Here is a 19,001-nt window from a genome sequence, read left to right on the forward strand (position 1 = left end):
CCTAATACCATAAAAACCCTAGAAGAAAACCTAGGTAGTACCATTCAGGACATAGGCATGGGCAAGGACTTCATGTCTAAAACACCAAAAGCAACGGCAGCAAAAGCCAAAATTGACAAATGGGATCTAATTAAACTAAAGAGCTTCTGCACAGCAAAAGAAACTACCATCAGAGTGAACAGGCAACCTACAGAATGGGAGAAAATTTTTGCAATCTGCTCATCTGACAAAGGGCTAATATCCAGAATCTACAAAGAACTCAAACAAATATACAAGAAAAAAACAACCCCATCAAAAAGTGGGCAAAGGATATGAACAGACATTTCTCATTTCTTGATATACTGTAATTTTAATTTTAGTCTTCTTTAATTGAAAAATTATTTAGAAGTGTTTTTAGAATTTTTACAGGTGGTTGAGATGTGTTTGAAACTCATGAGAATGCATGTTAGTTGTCATAGCCTTTTGGTTTATCTGTCTGGTTTTCTTTATTGTGGTAGGTGATTGCGTCTTAAAGGTTTTCAACTTTTAGGAATTTTCTTTGCGATGGAACACATGATCAGCTTTTGCAAATGATGCATTGGATATTTTAAAAATATGTATGTATACCTGGTTTGTTGAGCATAAAAATTTCTCTGTGTGCTTATTAAATCAAATGTGATTTTTTTGTGATTCAGATCTTCCATATTGTTGGTGTATCTTTGCTTGCCACTTCTGTTGATCGCTAAGAGAGTCATTCACCAAGACAGGTCTTTGACACATTGTTTTTGTACTTTTAGTAGATTTTAAAAAATCAACTTTTTAGGAATATAATTTACTTGCAATAAGATGCACAAATTTTAAGTTTTGACAAATGCATGCACTTGTGTAATCACTACTCCATCATGTTCAAGTCATAGAACATTTGTATCACCCCAGAAAGTTCCTTTGTGTCCCTTTCAGTCAATCCCCCACCCATAACCACTGAAGATTTCTATTGCCACAGCTCAGTTTTGCATATCTAGAAGTTTATCTACATTGAATCATACAGTACATACTCTTTTGTGTTTGTCTTCTTCTTTTGTCGTACGCCATGATTTTGAGACTTATCCATGTTGTTGTATCAGTAGTTTATTCATTTTTATTACTGAAAAGTATACCTAATTCATTGCTTTTTTTGTCTGCTAGATGCATAAAGTTTTGAAATTGTTTTATCTTATTTGGAAAAAGGCTACTTTTGATTCTGTTCATATCCCCTTGTTGGCAAAAGACATCTGGTCTGTAGTTACATGGGGAAAATATATTCAAGCACCCTGAGTTTTATGCCTCCTTATTAGTTGTCTACACTGATAACAAGTGAGAGAACAAGAGAGAAGACAGATGGTTTGTGGAGCTTTGCTGACTTCCTAAATGGCTTCTTGGCAGTTACTCTGGCCTCTGCATCCCTATGAGGGCTGGGATGATGGTGCAAATTGAAATGCTCCTGATAATTAAGATGACTCTGAAAGAGCCAGGAATTCCTGTCCCCTGCTGTGTGCTGCACCAGTGTGGAAATCCTTCACTGAATCCAGTCACAGAATTTGCCCTTGTCATAGATGTGTGGCCATAGAGTAACTGGAACTTTAAAAATTCCATATTTAAAGATTTTAAGTAGAGTTAACGAATACAAATAGCAGCTTAAAGGAAAATATTAGTTAATTTTCAGTTATTTGGAGACAGATTGCTCAGTGTTAGTCATCTATACCTTCTTTCTTCTGTTTAATCTTTTGACCCCTTTTTGTTGCCTTTCATTTCTTTAACACTAGGCAGAGGAAAAAGGAGAAAATGAAATTCCATTTGTTTTAGTAGTTATCAAAAAGTGTGTGTGTGTGTGTGTGTGTGTGTGTGTGTGTGTGTGTGTGTGTGTGTGTAGGTGGGAGAGATTGAAACTTTTCTAAAATAAAAACGCACCTTTTGCATAGGAGGCACTCTGCAGCTGTGTAACTTTAGGCAAGTCACTTAATATATCTGAAACTTAGTTTCCTCATTGGCAAAGGGAGTCAAATCCTTACATACCTATCTCACAGAATTCTTAACATACTTTATACAAGTAACAATTTATGCAAAAGTACTTTATAAATTTTAAAGTTCTATTGAAATATATACATACATTTTATTTTTCTGCTTATAATTACTTTCTTTTTATTTTTTCTTAAAGATATCTGATTCCTAGCTGTAGAGGTACAATAGACATGTTCCTGCAATGTCATTTGTGACTTTTTAAAAAGGCAGCCAGCTGAGTGTAGTGTCTCATGCTAGTAATCCCAGCTATTCAGGAGGCTGAGGTGGGAGGATCACTTAAGGCCAGGAGTTTGAGACCAGCCTGAGCAACACAGCAAGATCCCATCTCTAAAATAATTTTTAAAAAACAATTAGCCAGGCATGACGGTATGCACCTGTAGTTCTAGCTACTCAGGAGGCTGAGGCGGGAGGATACCTTGAACCTAATAGTTTGAGGCTGCAGTGAACTATGATCATGCCACTGCACTCCGGCCTGGACAATAGAGTGAGACCCTGTCTCAAAAAATGTATGTAAATACACACACACACACACACACACATGCACGCGCACCACGCACACACATACACACACATTTAGTATAGTCTATGACTTGTGACTAGTTGGCTTTTTGATCCAGTTTTATAGGAGCTCTCTCTTTGTCTTGGCTTTCTTATTTGAAAATGCAGGAAATAGTTCATATTCTTTTATAGGAGTGATGCTATTATTATTTTACTAAAGTGATTTTTAACCATGTACGTTAGTTTTTCTGTGAATCCAGATTTCTACATATTGGGCTTGCATTATGTTACATCTACTTAAGGCATATATTTAATTCTATTTTGTGGAAAGGGCTGGGATATTGTTGTCTTCTACTATAACTACACAATCTTTGCAAAATCATTTCTTAACAATTTAAAGAAATAAAGGGTAGTGCATTTAGTTATACAGTTTACACCATTGTTCCATTAGAAGCTAAATGATAGGAGTGAGGATACAGTGACATCAATTGTTAAGGCCTGTGCATTATTCATTTAACATCTGCTGTTGGTTTTCTTTTCCCTATGGGAGAATAAATTACAGCACATCAGCACATTTTTCATGCTTTGTGTTTAAGCATTTAAAAGACATTTATTGTATTATTAATATTATTTTATTTCTGCTTGCTTGGCAGCCCCTGAAGTTATCAATGCCCACGACTATAGCCAGCAGTGTGACATCTGGAGCATAGGTGTCATAATGTACATGTTGTAAGTAGCCTGCTAAATGTACACTTTAAGATGAGTGGATAGTTTCTAACAGTAGAATGATATAGACTTTAAATTAAAACTAATATATATTTTTAAAAAGTGATTTAAAAACCAATTGGGAGATCATTCTAAAAGCGCTCTTATTAGTTGTCAGGTATACATCCCTTAGGTGTTTTTTAATACTGTAAATTTATAACTTTCAGCTTTGGTTTTCATTGATCTATAAATGCAACAATATGATCTGAGCAAAATGAAAAATCTTAACACCTCCCGTATCCCTTGCTACAAACCAAAAGCTTCATGAAGTTTGCTTATAGCTTATCAGGTATAGGCAGGTACTGTGGCCTGGCACTGGTTCTGCCCATACAGGCAGAGCATAGGTGGGAGTGGGTACTAACTAGGTAGAGGGTCACTCAGGATCTAGGGAGTATTCTATAGTTCCCAGTTCCCTTAATGCTGCTGTAGCCTTCAGTCATTCTTGTTCTTCCTTCTCTTTCATTCTCAAGATTCAGTCAAACTCCATGTCCTGCTCATTTTTCCTTTGATTTCTCTTCACCTGTATCTTTTCTCCTTATGATTCCTTTTCTAGACTATTGCAGGGTCTTTCTGACTGTTCTCCTTACTTCTGGTCACCCTCCCCGGTCTGTCCTTCATGTTGCTGCCAGGGGTGTCCTTTCAAATCACAAATCTGATCATACTGCTTTCCTGATTAAAAGCCTTTGATATAGATATACATACATGTATACATATTTGTATACAGATAAGTATCAGAGCATCCTGGCATGGCATGGCATGGCATAGCAGGTCTTTCATGACCTGACTCCAGCATGCCTTTCCAGTTTGGGGCTAGATATGTATTCCTGTGCACCTACACTGTGCTGTGATGATTCCAGGTCACATTTCAATACTCGGACACATCCTGTGTCGCATGCCTCTGGGGTGTGTATGGGTATGTGTGTATTCTTTTTCTTTATAAGCTTCTTTCCTGGGTGGACTCAGCTCAAACATTAAAGCCTGCTATTTCTGTACTCCTACTTTACCCCACCATAGCAGAGTTCCTACATTTATTATGTATATACTTTCTCATGCTCCACAAAAGATTTTAAGGTAGCATGCAAAACAGTAATGTTGAAAGAAAAAATAATAAAATAGGAACATTTAACCAGGAAGGTTTGCACATGTGTAAATCTGATAGAATTCATTGTTCCCTTTTATGTAGTCTCATAAAGCTTTTAAAAACTATATTATAGTATTATATATATATTGTATCTGTTTTCCTTGTTCCAAATTCCGTGGAGGACAGAGACCTTAGATTATTCATCTTTGCATTTCTGGTATGTGGTATAAGAGACATACATTCAGTGCTCAGTATGTTTGTTAAATTGAATTAAAGTGAATTTTCTAAGAGGTGTTCTGAAAAGTTAGTGACCATTGTTGTGCCTCTTGGTGAATGTGAACATTTTTATGTTGATGCAACATTGGTTTTATGGTCATATTGAAGATTTCACTATGCACTACCTCTTCCAGATCATTTCTAAATATTGACATCACAGTAGTTACATTTTCACAGTTCTGTGAAGTGGAATACACAGGCAGTAGAAATTGGATGATGTGATTGTAGCTGTAACTCAGCTGGTCAACACACATTGTTGCTTAGATTACATAAAGTATAAAAGTATTCAAAAAGTTTTTGATCATTTTGTGCTGATTAAAATCATGGTGCAAAAATTCTGAGCCTTAGTCTTTAATTAAAGTATAGCTTTTAAATTAGTCTTTATACTCTCAAGGCTTTATCGAAAGCATGAGTCAAACATCCTACATATAATCTGATATTATGCAATTCATATAGTGTTTGCTCCCTTCTTAGTTTGAACTTGGTGTTAAGGAAAGTGAATGTATTATATCTTAACTATCTTTCTCTTTCTTAGAAATATAATTTTAATTTTTCTGCTTCAGAGTGTGACTGCATACCATCATAATGACGTTGTCTTTTCTTTACAGTAGACTCTTACTTAGCTAATCAGTGCCTATTCATTAATCTGTCTGAGCCCAATGGTGTTATAATTTCCTTCACCAAGAGCACAAACATATTACCTTCTCCAGGGGGTTTATTTGCTTGTTTTTCAGTGACTTCTGATTCATTTCTATTTAATCAGATAGTGCTAACATACTTCCTCAAGGTGAAATTAGCATAAGTAAATATTCTTTGTAGTTACTGTCCTCTGCTGTTTTGATTTCTATGAATGCAACAAAATAGTAGGAAGACTTTAAGAGATTTTTCATTTCTTGGATTCCCTTTTCTGGATGTGGAGGAAATTGCTGTCATAAAATTTTGTATGCTGCTGATTAACCAACCATTAGATACATTTTTATGTAAGTAAAATTGCAAAGAACAGAAAAAAGTGAACTTTTTAAGATGTAGCCCTTAAGCTATACTTGCATGCTAGTCAGGCAATGCAGAGGCAGCTAAGAAATTGGTGAATGTGCATATCACTGGTTGATAACAGGCTCAATGAAGTAGGCCTTTGCTGGCCTGCACTATTATAATATATAGTAATTGTCCAGAAGGCCATTTTTCTGGCTATTTTGTTTTCCATAGCTTTTTAATTGCATTTTAAAACTAAATATCTAGGCGAATAGGATGAGACAGAGGAAATCAGAATGAGCTAGAGAGATAAAAAGTATTAAAATAAGAGTTTGCAGAACAATATGATACTGATAAATACTTAGTAAGAACCTATTGGTAAATGAAAAAGCTCTATTGTCCAGTCTAGTTTGATAAACCACTAGGATGAAAGCAGCTTTTCTCCCCACAAAAGTCATCATAATCATCATTATTACTATGAAAAAATCAAATTTTGATTTATTCAGAAAATGTTCATGAGTTAGATTTTTAAATAATTAAAAATATAAAGAAAATTAGTAAGAATGTAACTGTTAAAAGATATAGAGATTAGTATACTTATGTACAGTGTAGACCAGCAGTTTGGGAAGTATAATGAAATTACACCATTTTATTCGTTCATCAATGAAGTATAAAAATATATTCCTGAGAGTTGAAGAATAGACACAGAGTTGCCCCTGTGATGAATCTAATTTCATCTGTCTGGTTGTCTTTGGACAAATCTGGTTGTTGTCTTAGGATTGCCCTCAGATGTTGGAGTTGACAGTAATGAGGATGGCTGACATTTGTTGATATTGTATTATGAAGAATTGAAGTCAGCTTTTAAGCTTGTTCTTGTAGTTTTGACCTAGACCACTTATTGAAGTAATAGCTTTATAGGCTTGCCATGTTCTATTAAGAGTCTAAAGATATCTTGTTTCTGTATTACAAGCCCATGTTTCCTTTATACACACTACCCATGGTTTTACTGATGTTGGTCATTATGTGTACTCAGCTTTCACCCTTTCAGGCCAGCGGGTCAAATTATTGTCTGATTTTTCCACATTCAGACCCTTTTCATTTCATATACAATTTTTGAAGAGTTGTGTCAATTTTAATGGCTTTTTGGCTTTGACTCAGATCCTATAGAAATTCCCAGGGTTAGGGCTGGGCGCATTGGTGCACGCCTGTAATCCCAGCATTTTGGGAGGCCAAGGCAGGTAGATCACTTGAGGTCAGAAGTTCGAGGCCAGCCTGGTCAACATGGTGAAACCCTATCTCTACTAAAAATACAAAAATTAGCCAGACATGGTGGTGCATGCCTGTAATCCCTGCTACTCGCGAGGCTGAGGCAAGAGAATGACTTGAATCCAGGAGGTAGAGGTTGCAGTGAGCCGAGATCGCACCACTGCACTCCAGCCTGGGAGACAGAGTGAGACTCCATCTCAAAAAATAAAAAGAAATTCTCAGGGTTAGTCTTGGTTTATTTTTATTATTGCTAACATTTGTATAGTATTTTACTATGGATAAAAGCCTTAGCTGGTCATTAGACTTTGGTAACTAATTAGACCCTGATAACTCATTGTATTTTTCAGTTGAGTCAATTTGCATTACGTACCTTAAGGTATTACCTTCCTGTTGCTCCCTCTCGAAGTGTATCTCCTTCATTAGCTACGACTATTATTGTACTCTTACACTCACCTTCCTGTATTTTAGCCCCATTTAAGCTTCGTGTTTCCCCACCTGCAAGAGCTTTGGGTCATTGCTAATCTGGAGGTTTCAGTGTATACTTGCATACTTCCTCTACCAGATCCTTTCTCTAAATATTGAAATAAGAGCCTAGCACTGATCTTGGAAAACCCTGTTGCTTCCATTTTTACTTCCAGGCAGGTACCCATCTCTTCCTATCCTTTCCTTAAATATGAAGCAGCACTACTTCCAAGTCCTATGGAAACTTAATTTTAATAGCCTTATTTTTGTTATTTAAAAAATTTAAACAAAGTGATTGCTTTTGTTGCAGATTTTGTGGAGAACCACCCTTTTTGGCAAGCTCAGAAGAGAAGCTTTTTGACTTAATAAGAAAAGGAGAACTACATTTTGAAAATCCAGTCTGGAATTCCATAAGTGATTGTGGTAAGTATAAGTGTGTTATTATTTACTAAAGCTAATATAAGTAACATAAGAAAGTTGGCCAGTGGTTAAAATGTTTTAAATCTCTGTTTCATCATTAAATTTACTTGTGGAAATGAACACTATTTACTTGTGGAAATAGAAATATCTTCACTGTGATTGTTCATCATCAAAACTTTCAAAAACAGAAAATACGTAGTAAAAGTTAAAGAGGAAATTTGCTGATCATCTAGCTAATGTTTACTATAGACCATTAAACTAGGTAATCCAGGCAATAAAACTTCACTTTAGACTTTAAACTATATTTATTAGGCATTTATACTGATGATTTTTATTGTATATGTGGCATCTTTCTTTCCTGCTATACAGACCTAATCCTAAAAAATTATAAAATGTATGCTATTAATTGTAGTTAAAATAAATAAGATTTTTCAGGATTTTTTTCTTATTTTTAGCTAAAAGTGTTTTGAAACAACTTATGAAAGTAGATCCTGCTCACAGAATCACAGCTAAGGAACTACTAGATAACCAGTGGTTAACAGTAAGTTACAATATTACTTCTTTCTTTCTGACACGCCACCATTGCTCATTTCTTTTTATTTTGTCTTGGAATTTTCTGTATAATCTTAAAACAGTCAGTTAGTTTGATTTTCTGTCAAATTAAAAAACATTGAGTCTTGACACATTTCTGAAAATGAGCATTTTCAAACTGTTAGAACTGTTGTCACAGTTGTTTATATATATTTATAGAGGTTTAAATGATCTTTGTTCAGTGTCATGAAAGTATCATGTCCAATAGAACAGAGCTGAAAAATGTCCAATATTATAGCTCTGGAAAGTTGAAACAGTCTATATAGTTCAGTGATGTAAAACACTGGAACCACTCACCTCTCTTTCAACTCTTGGGGTATAGAAAATCTTTGGGGACTCAGAAAAGCCATGATCTCCAAACAGTGGCAGTCTCCTGGTTTGGAATTTTATTTATTTACATATTGCTTTCTGCCGTTAGACTAAATTCTTCAAGCACAGACCTTGTGTCTTACTGATCTTCGTATCCCTACATCCAAACATTACCTGGTCACAAGAGGAACCTTGGAAAAGGCTACTGCTTGTCCCTCAATATTTATCCTTCTCCTTCTATAATAATAAGGATCCTGACTTTTAGTTGGAAACATTGCTGTCCAGTTAAAAGACTCTTCCCCAGTGTTCTTTGCTAGTTATCGTGATGGTCAGTGAGATGCAAGTGGAAGTGGGTGCAATTTCTGGGAAGTGTCCTTAAATGGAGCTGGTGTGGCATTTCTCGTATACTTCCTTTTTCCTGGTAGATGCAGATGTGAGTTTGAGTAGCCATATTAGATTATAAAGTGGAATCTGGAAATGGCAGAGCAACAAGATGCAAGGAACCATAATAGTAGCTCACAGAGCTGCCATGTCAACCCTTCACTGCCTACCTCCAGAATTTTTTATATGAATGGGAAACAGACTTCTGTCATCTTTAAAATACCCTATAGTGTGCAGCTGGACCTAATTTCGATTAATACAATCCTCAAACAATTGCTGAATGAGTGAATAATTCAGTAAGTGGATAGGTCTGTAGGTATCTCAGAAATTTTTCTGAGAACTGAGATTAGAAATTATTAGAGCCATATGGGAATATTACTAGAGAGTATTCATCTATTAAAAATTGTAGATCTATTATTTGCTAGATACTGTGTTAGGTATTGGAGATACATGATATAATTACATTTAAAATGTAAATTAGCATATGATAATTTTTTTTTTTTGAGACGGAGTCTCACTCTGTTGTCAGGCTGGAGTGCAGTGGCACAATCTCGGCTCCTGGATTCAAGCGATTCTCCTGCCTCAGCCTCCTTAGTAGCTGAGACAAAAGGCACATACCACCACACCCAGCACATTTTTGTATTTTTTGTTTTGTATTTTATTTTGTATTTTGTATTTTTAGTAGACACGGGGTTTCACCATGTTGGCCAAGATGGTCTCAATCTCTTGGCCTTGTGATCTGCCCGGCTTGGCCTCCCAAAGTGCTGGGATTACAGGCGTGAGCCACCATGCCTGGCCGATAACATTTTTAAAAGATCATTCTGACTATTTGGGTGGGGAAGGGCTTGGAAATAGAGAATTAGATAGATATTGAAGTAGTATTGTTGAGAGATTTTATAGTGACTTGGATAGAATAGAGATGAAGAGAAAAATGTGAGTTATATTTTAGAGGCATAATTGATAGAATTTGATGATGGATTAGATGAAGAATGAGGATAAGAGAGGAAATAAGGATGACATCTAGATTTTATTCAAATAACTGGTTCGATGTTGGTGCCATTTACTGAGATATGGAAGACTGTAGGAGAAATAGATTTCTTTCTGGGACAGGGATGGTGAATCAAGAGTTCTGTATTAGATAGGATCAGTTTGCAATGCTTATGTGGCATCCAAGTGGCGATATCAAACAGATAATTGAATATATGAGTTTGAAACTGGAAAGATTTAAGATGGAGATATAAATTTGAGAATCATAAGTATACAAACACCACATAAAGCCATTGGACTGAAGAGATAAATAAGGAAGAAAATACAGATAGAGAGAAGAGGCCCCAGCAACATGTCTTTAGACACTAAAACGTTAAGAACCTCAGATCAGTTTAGATACATAAATATATAGTGATATCACTCTCCTTTTAAATTACCTAATTTTCCTTTGGCAATTTCTAATCATTGCTTTAAATAACATTTTTTTTTTCTTTAAGGGCTAAAAATAATCTTCACCCAAGAATGAATTCTATTTGCCCTCTTCTATGAATGTGTTGCTCTCTCAAAGGATTCTGTGCAATAATTATTTCTGGCCTAAAGTAATTGTGCAAATGAGTTAGCAGCTAGATCACTGCAAAACTATATTGAGTAGGTTTGTAGTACAGCAAAATAAACTGTAAAACAGATGGTGTGCCTTAGAAATTTATCTCTTTTCAGCATCACACAACATTCGGGTTGGGCCATTTAATTATTTGTTTTCTAATTAGCACAACTTTATTTCTGGCTTTGGTCATTTTTCTAGTAGTCTCCATTTTTGAGCCTCTGTAACATTTGTCTCTATGAAGTCTTTGCCAAATGGATAGAGAAGTGACAGATATTGTGTGCTATATCGGATTGTCCTAAGGAATTCAGTGGATGAAATTTAGAATACTGGCATTTTACAAACTTCTAAAAGGCAAAACTCTTCTTAACCACTTGAAGTCTTCCTTTCTATGATTCATATCCTCTGTTTGAAGTAATCTAAGGAAAACATGATAGTTCTCTCAGCGCCCTGCTGCTTTATAACCAGAGCTTACCTTCTGCAATACCTAACACATAGTAACATTTTTCTATAAAAAGTTTCTATGGTTTAGCCTATGTACTGTGCATTTTGAAATATGGTAATTATCTGAAAAGTATTCTAAGAAAAATAACTATTTCTCTTGTACATTTAAGGGAATGGAATTTCAAATAAACACATACATATTGTCATCTTGATTTAAAAAGTCAGAGGTTAGATGTAAGGAAAAATACCCAAGAAATGACTTTCTTGCAAAGAAAGAGTTTGACTCTAATGGCCGGGAGTATGCTGGTTCTTTTCTTTCGTTCATTTCTTCCTTGTTTCCTTTTACTGTCAACTGTGGTTCAGGAGTTAATTGCTTCTTATTAGGTAATTGCCTTGGTATTCCTTCAAAGTCTCCTGGTGACAAATAACACCAAGAATTTACATTTTAAACAAGTTTCCCAGGTATTTCTTCTGCCCACTTATGTTTAAAAGCCACTGCTATAAATTAAGGAAGCCAGTTTTTGTTTTTTTGGTTTTTTTTTTTTATGTCTTGCCAAAATGTAGTTTGAGCTTTAATGGTATTCAAACATTAATTCCTTCAACACATTTTGTGTGCACACACAGGTGCGCCTACCAGGTACCAGGTGCTAGGTATAAAATATAGTTAAAGCCACATAAGACATGGTCTCTGACATAAGGAACTTACAATTTAGTAAGGAAAACAACCTATGTATAAGATTCAGTGCAAGGAAGAAAATGATAAATGACATAAGAAATTACAAAATGACCAGAGGTATGGAGGCAAGCAAGTGTGAAGTCAGAAAGTTTAATTTGACTGGCAGATAAGAAGCTTGAAGGAAAGAAGTGAGAAATGAGACCAGAAAAGGAAAGAAAATTGTGAGACTAAGAAAGAAAAGAAAATCATGAGTGGACTTGAATCCAGGTTACAATTTTAACTTCATTCCATAGGTAGTAAAGAACAGTTGTATGCTCTTTGAAATGAAAGAAATTATTAATATCGTTAAAGTGTATCAGTCTTGCCAGGTGGCTTATTTTAAATAGGACATCAATCACTCAAATGTCTATATTGATTGTAGCAAGTATCATTTTATTTAATCCATCAGGTACTAGAGAGGTACAAAGATGAATAAAACAGTTCCTCTCCTTGAGTAATTAATTTACCACAAGTAAGTCTGTACTTTGCTTTATAGTCACAACCTTGCAAAAGCACTTTGTAATCAAGGTGTAGGGACTAATTTCAGAACAGTTTTTCCTAATGTATGAACAGGGCCTTTGTTCATTAATTTACATATTGTTGTTTGGGTTTTGATCATTAGCTTTTGACCTTTAGCTTTAACATATATACTCTATATAAGAGGATGGAAACTTTCTGATACCTAACTAATTGTTGGCTGTTATTTTTTCCTTCTGTATATTTTCATCCTAAATATGTTAACTCTTACTTTATTTTACTATATGTAGTTATTCATACATTCTGAATTAATCTTATGTATATGAATACATTTTTGAGTCTCTAATGAAACTTTCCATAAAAATTATGTTAAGGAGGCCGGGCACGGTGGCTCACGTTTGTAATACCAGCACTTTGGGAGGCCGAGTGGGTGGATCACAAGGTCAGGAGTTTGAGATCGGCCTGGCCAATATGGTAAACCCCATCTTTACTAAAAATACAAAAATTAGCCTGGCATGGTAGCAGGTGTTTCTAGTACCAGCTACTTGGGAGGCTGAGGCAGGAGAATCGCTTGAACTCAGGAGGTGGAGGTTGCAGTGAGCCAAGATCGCACCACTGCACTCCAACCTGGGCGACAGAGCAAGATTCCATCTCAAAAAAAAAAAAAAAATTATGTTAAGGAAAAGCTCATGAGCCAGGACACTTGGGATTTACTCAATATTCAATTATTGGTATATACTCAATAATTCAACAAATATTTATTAGATAACTACTATGTGCTTTGGAGGACACAAGGATCAGTCTGGCATGGTCCCTGCCCACAGGTTGCCCACAGCCTAATAAAGGGTTTAAAACAAAAGCACTGGCAGAGAATGATAGATCCACAAGGACATAAATGTACTATAACAACTACTACTAAATTTCCAAGAAGAGAGCTATTATTCTTTTAAGCAAGCTTGTCCAACTCACAGCCCAGCACAAATTCATAAACTGTCTTAAAACGTTATGAGACTTTTCTTTTTTTTCTTTTTTTTGGCTCTTCAGCTGTTGTTAGTGTTAGTGTATTTTATGTGTGGCCCAAGACAATTCTTCCAATGTGGCCCAGGGAAGCCAAAAGATTGGACACCTCTGCTTTAGGGGATTATAAAAATTACTTTAGGGTGGAGGTAATATGTGATCTGGCTTTTTAAAAACTAGGTAAAAATAGAAATTAATGTAGGAGTCCGGGTAAGGAAGGTAAGAGAATTCTAGATAGAAATCACTTTTCAAAGGCATAAAGATAGAAGAAATATGAAGTATATTCAGAGAATAATTTGTAGTTCCTTTTTTTTCTATAACCATAGAAGGCATATAGGACAGTAGTGGGCAATTATGTTGAAAAGGAAGGTTAGAGCTATTTTGCTCTAGACCGTAAGACTTTACATTTGATTCATTTGGCAATGACTTACTACTAAAAGGCACTCAAGTGCCATGATCACTGCTGTGCCTGTGTGAGTTTTCTCTTTTGTCCCTCTCACCCTTGGAGCGTTATGTGAATGGACTTGGATGAAGTCTGTGGGCTAGAGATAGTGATTAGATTCTGAGGGAAGAACTCTTATTCGTTTTTTTTTTTTTTTTTTGAGACGGAGTCTCGCTCTGTCACCCAGGCTGGAGTGCTGTGGCCGGATCTCAGCTCACTGCAAGCTCCGCCTCCCAGGTTCACGCCATTCTCCTGTCTCAGCCTCCCGGGTAGCTGGGACTACAGGCGCCGCCACGTCGCCCGGCTAGTTTTTTGTAGTTTTTAGTAGAGACGGGGTTTCACCGTGTTAGCCAGGATGGTCTCGATCTCCTGACCTCGTGATCCGCCCGTCTCGGCCTCCCAAAGTGCTGGGATTACAGGCTTGAGCCACCGCGCCCGGCAGAACTCTTATTCAAATGGAGTATCTTGCCTGAGGTAGTTTGAATCTCAGTTGAATCTAGGAAGAGCCCTAGGAATAAATTGGAGTTGAAGGTCTTGAGGGAACCCATATACACAGGTCGTGGCTAAAGGGTGGAAGGAAGCAGGATCTTAATGAGGAGGTGAACCAAGAGTCGGGAGTTAAATAGAAACGATGAGTATTGGAACAGGTTGGCAACAAGTAGCCAAGTGTCTGAGACTCTATCAGTTAGTGGGTTGGTGGATACATTGTTGGCCAGGACAGACAGAACTTCAGGAAGAGTTATCTGGCAACAGTGTGTGATAAACGTTGTCATGGTGGCAAGCAGAAAGCGGAGAATTGAAGTGGACCGGGAAGAGATAATGAAGAACTGGAACTAGGGCAGTGAGTGGGAACAGAGAAGAGGGGAGAAAGAAGACCTAAGAAAGAAAACATAATTTTGTAACTAAGTAGACATGTTAGGTAAGAGAGTAAAAGCAATCAAAACTGCTTCTTAGGTGACTAGGAAAATGGTATGAGAAAAAATAAAGTCTAGAAGTGCTGGTTTTGTAGATTGGAATAAGAATGAAGTGTTTTTGGAACAATCAGTTCAAACCTTTATGTTTAAATTATAACAAAAAAGAATTTTGAAAAATGACGAGTCTCCTCAGATATTTTTAGGTTGAACTTTAAAAATTTCACCATAAATATAATTAATTTGCAAGGGATATAGTTTCTCATATAAACATTTGTAATGAAAAATAAAGCTAATATCCGTTTTTACTCATATGGGACATCCATCTCATTCATTTTTAGATATTTATGAACAAGTTCTTCTTTAACAGAAACTAGGTTATTCATTCTTCTCTTTGAATTTGTGTTTCTATTCTACTTCTTCCACAGAACTTTATCCTAATGTAATAATAATTTTGCTTGAATGGATTTTATTAATCACCTATAATTTGTCTCATTTTACAAAAAATTTCAAATTTATATTGAAATTTTTGTTTTTGTTTCCTGGGACTCTAAGGCTCTATAATTTCTAAAAATTATTTAAGAATGACTTTTCATTATGATTATTATCAGTAGTATATAATCAATCAAGAGAACATGATTTTATTTTTTTAGAATTATTAAACTAACAATATTATATTGGAAATGCTTTAGTGGATGGACAGGGCTGCTTTCCCTCCCAATTAGTTCATGCATACATGATCGAATATTTCTATTGTTAGAATGAGACAATGTTCAGCAATATTGTATTGTTGTTTTTAGTTTTTATAGACACTGAGAACCTTATATAAATAAGTGGATAGGAACGAAAGGACTTTTGACATAGTAGTGTCATGCAGTTGATCACAGCTGTTTATGTTTCAAGACCACTCAGTGAAGGGCCTGCTAGAGGAGATTCTGGTTCCTGCCAAGATACTATGTCTTCTCTGAAGATTAAACCTGAAGTAACTTTAGAGAGAAACCTCATGATACCAGGATTCAGAGAAGAGTGAGAAATCCCTGGGAAGATAAAGGGATAGCTTGAGCTGGTGTGGATAGTGGGTAAGGCTGCAGCCAAGGGAGGGAATTAAAATGGAAACACAAAACAACCCAGTTTCCCCTTTTGCCTGTCATCACTTGCTTTGGGACACTGATGCTTATATCTCCTCACAAGGATCTGAAGTAATAAAATCAGAGCAGCACTGAAGCCCTACTTGAATGAGAAGCCAAGGAAAATGGGTGGGAATTAACTTGTTGTAGGCATTGACTTCTTACCTCTTGGCCTCCACACTCTAGGATTGCTGGGTGATGCTTTTGGTGTACTTTAGGAGTGCCTTCTCCTTGGATTATTTCTCCTGGTGGGAAGAGGTGGGCATGTGTGAAACCCTGAACTGAGGAGTTGCTTAGTGGGGCAGGTTTTTGGTGTCTAGGATTCTTCCCCATACTCTTCCTTGATCTCCCGAGGCCAAGGGCCAGGACTGGCTCTAGATCCATGCCTTGTCTTCTGGGGTGCCAATGCTTCCCAGGAAATGAGCTCAGAGGCCAAGTTTCAAACACCATTAGAAGAGAGTTTAGAATACACAGTCCTAGAATTTAAAAATTAACAAAGTGAACATACTAAGAGAGATAAGGGAAGATGTTGATAATATGAAGCAAGAATAAGAAATAAAAACAGAACCAAGTAGGTATGAAAAATATAATAGTTGAAATATAGAATGCAGTGATATAGGATACATAGTAGATACAGCTAAAGAATGAATTTTAAAACTAGATGATCAGATTGTAGAACTTTATACAGAAGGAAGCAGGAGAGGATAAACAAATTGAAAATGGAAAAGATATATGGGGTTAAAAGTAAAAGTGCCAAAATCTATCTAATAGGATTCTCAGAGAAAAAATAAAAAGAGGGAGGAGGAAATCTTTTAAGAAATAATGGGGATAAACTCATCAGAATTAAAGAAAGAACTTAGCTTTAAAGAAATGATAGACTACCCAATAAGAGAGAAGAAAAAAACTGATAAATAGACATAATGAAATTTTAAAACATCAAAAAGAAAAATTCTAAAAGCTCCCAGAGAGAATGAGCAAATCATATAAAAAAGAACAACAATCACATTGACATCCTACTTTTCAGCAGCAACATTGGATGCAAGAATAACTGGAATAATATGTTAAATGTATTAAGGGAAAAAGACCTTTCAAGTTAAAATTTTATATCCATTCAAATTGTTATTCATATGAAAGGGAATGATTAAGATATTTTCAAATATGCAAGAGCTCAGAGGGTTGCCACAAGAGTCCTACAGTTAAAACACATGGTAGAAGTACTTACAGAGGAGGAAAAACAAATCCAGGAGATGCCACAAGAGCCGTGTGCAGCAAGAGTCTTTAAATATCTTGGTAGAGTTTGCTGATATCAAAAAATACAAAAACAACACAAAACCAAAGAAGAGAAAACATAATCATAATAACCCAGAATTAAAATTCATGATAATATCCACATGACGAGCACTGGGAAGGGGGCAAGGGCATAGGAGCAGCACATGAAAGTGTGCTAAAGGAGAATATGGAGGCATCAGATTTTTAAAGTAGGAAGGAATGAAAAACATATAAAGAGTGGGAGAAACTGAAATAAAAATGATACGGAAGGGGGCAGGGACTGAAAATTAATGATATCTAACTTAACATTCCAGAATTTTAACAGAATAAACCCAAATAAAGTAGTAGGAAAGATAAAACTAAGAGTAAAAATCAACTAAATAGAACACAAAGATAAAATAGAAAAGATCAACAAGGTCAGTATTTGGTTCTTGGAAAAAAACAGCAAAATAAATACATCTTTGGCAAAATTAAGAAAGAAATAGAGAAAGCAGGCTGGGCATGGTGGCTCACACCTATAATCCCAGCACTTTGGGAGGCCAAGGTGGGTAGAGGAGGGCATGGTCCCTGCCTAGGGCTCCACCCCCAGGCATGTTCCCACAGACCTAGGTGAGGACAGGCATTTCTCTTTTCCTGCCTAAATGTTGCATTTTCCAAGACCACCCTGGCCTGCCATGCCCCCAGCCTGGGCCTATAAAAACCCCAAGACCGTAGCAGGCAGACGCACAAGCAGCTTGACATCGAGAGTCACACCGCGGCACAGAGCCAGCAGGCCTGCAATCCATCCACCGGCAGAACAACATGGAGTTTGGCTGGGGCCGTTGGAGGAGAGCCCAGGCTGCTGAGTTGCCTGACTCCAGGGGAAAACCACCTTCCCACTCCATCTCCCTTCTGGCTCCACATCCATCTGCTGAGAACCTCCACTCAATAAAACCTTGCACTCATTCTCCAAGCCCTCGTGTGATCAGATTCTTCTAGTACACCAAAGCAAGAAACCTTGGAATGCAGAAGGCCCTCTGTCCTTGCAATAAGGCAGGGGGTCTAATTGAGCCGATTAACACAAGCCACCTATGGACAGCTAAACTAAAAGAACACCCTGTAACACACACCCACTGGGACTTCAGGAGCTGTAAACATTCACCCCTAGATGCTGCCCTGGGGTTGGAGCCCCACATCTGCCCATCTGCATGCTCCTTCTAGAGGTTTGAGCAGCGGGACACGGAAGAAGCGAGCCACACCCCCACTGCATGCCCTGCAGAGGGGCTGAGGGAACTTTTCCCATTTCAATAACAGGCTTAGATGGGAGAAACAAGTCCAAATACAGAAATAATTACAAGTACATTGGTTAAAAATACCTGTTTAAAGGTATATTGTCTATTGAATTTTTAAAAAAATCTAGCTCTCTACTATTTATAAGAAGCATATTTGAAGCATAAAGATATGGAAATATTGAAACACAAAGAATGGAAAAGGACACATCAGGGAAACACCACAAAGAAAACCTGGATAATGGAATCAATACCAATTAAATATACCTTAACATAAACAAAGCATCGTTAAGGGATAAAGAAGGCCACTTTATAATGATTAAAGATTCAACTCAAAAAGATGATATGGTAATTTTAATAATGTATGCAACGAATAAAATAACCTTAAATATATATCAAGAATTGACAACATTGCATGGAGAAATTGGCAAATCCATTATAGTAGGAGATTGTAATGCACTTCTCTCAATTACTGATATATGAAACAAAGATAAAATATATGGATGATTTTAACAATACAACAAGCTTATTCTAGTAGACACATACACAGTTCTCTAATTAGAGAATGTACATGTTCTCAAGCACATGTGGAATATTTACTAAAATTGATCTTGTCCTAGGCCATGAAGCAAGGAAGCCTTGATAAAGTTAACACAGATCATATTCTCTAATAATACACAGTTAA

At 36.4% G+C, this 19,001-nt stretch overlaps 1 protein-coding gene across 10 annotated transcripts in view; it reads left to right on the plus strand.

Annotated features, from left to right (window-relative positions):
* STK33 (serine/threonine kinase 33) overlaps positions 1-19,001 on the plus strand; it is a 247,396-nt gene that overhangs the window by 195,106 nt on the left and 33,289 nt on the right. For all 10 annotated transcript variants that reach the window (XM_033205712.1, XM_033205718.1, XM_033205715.1 and 7 more), the window contains 3 exons: positions 3,189-3,264; positions 7,668-7,780; positions 8,233-8,318. In XM_033205712.1, coding sequence (XP_033061603.1) covers positions 3,189-3,264; positions 7,668-7,780; positions 8,233-8,318 — 275 coding nt within the window. The remainder of the gene's footprint in view (positions 1-3,188; positions 3,265-7,667; positions 7,781-8,232; positions 8,319-19,001) is intronic.

This window comes from Trachypithecus francoisi, unplaced genomic scaffold (genome assembly GCF_009764315.1).
Source record: "Trachypithecus francoisi isolate TF-2019V2 unplaced genomic scaffold, Tfra_2.0 Lachesis_group8, whole genome shotgun sequence".
NCBI classification, from domain to species: Eukaryota; Metazoa; Chordata; class Mammalia; order Primates; family Cercopithecidae; genus Trachypithecus; species Trachypithecus francoisi.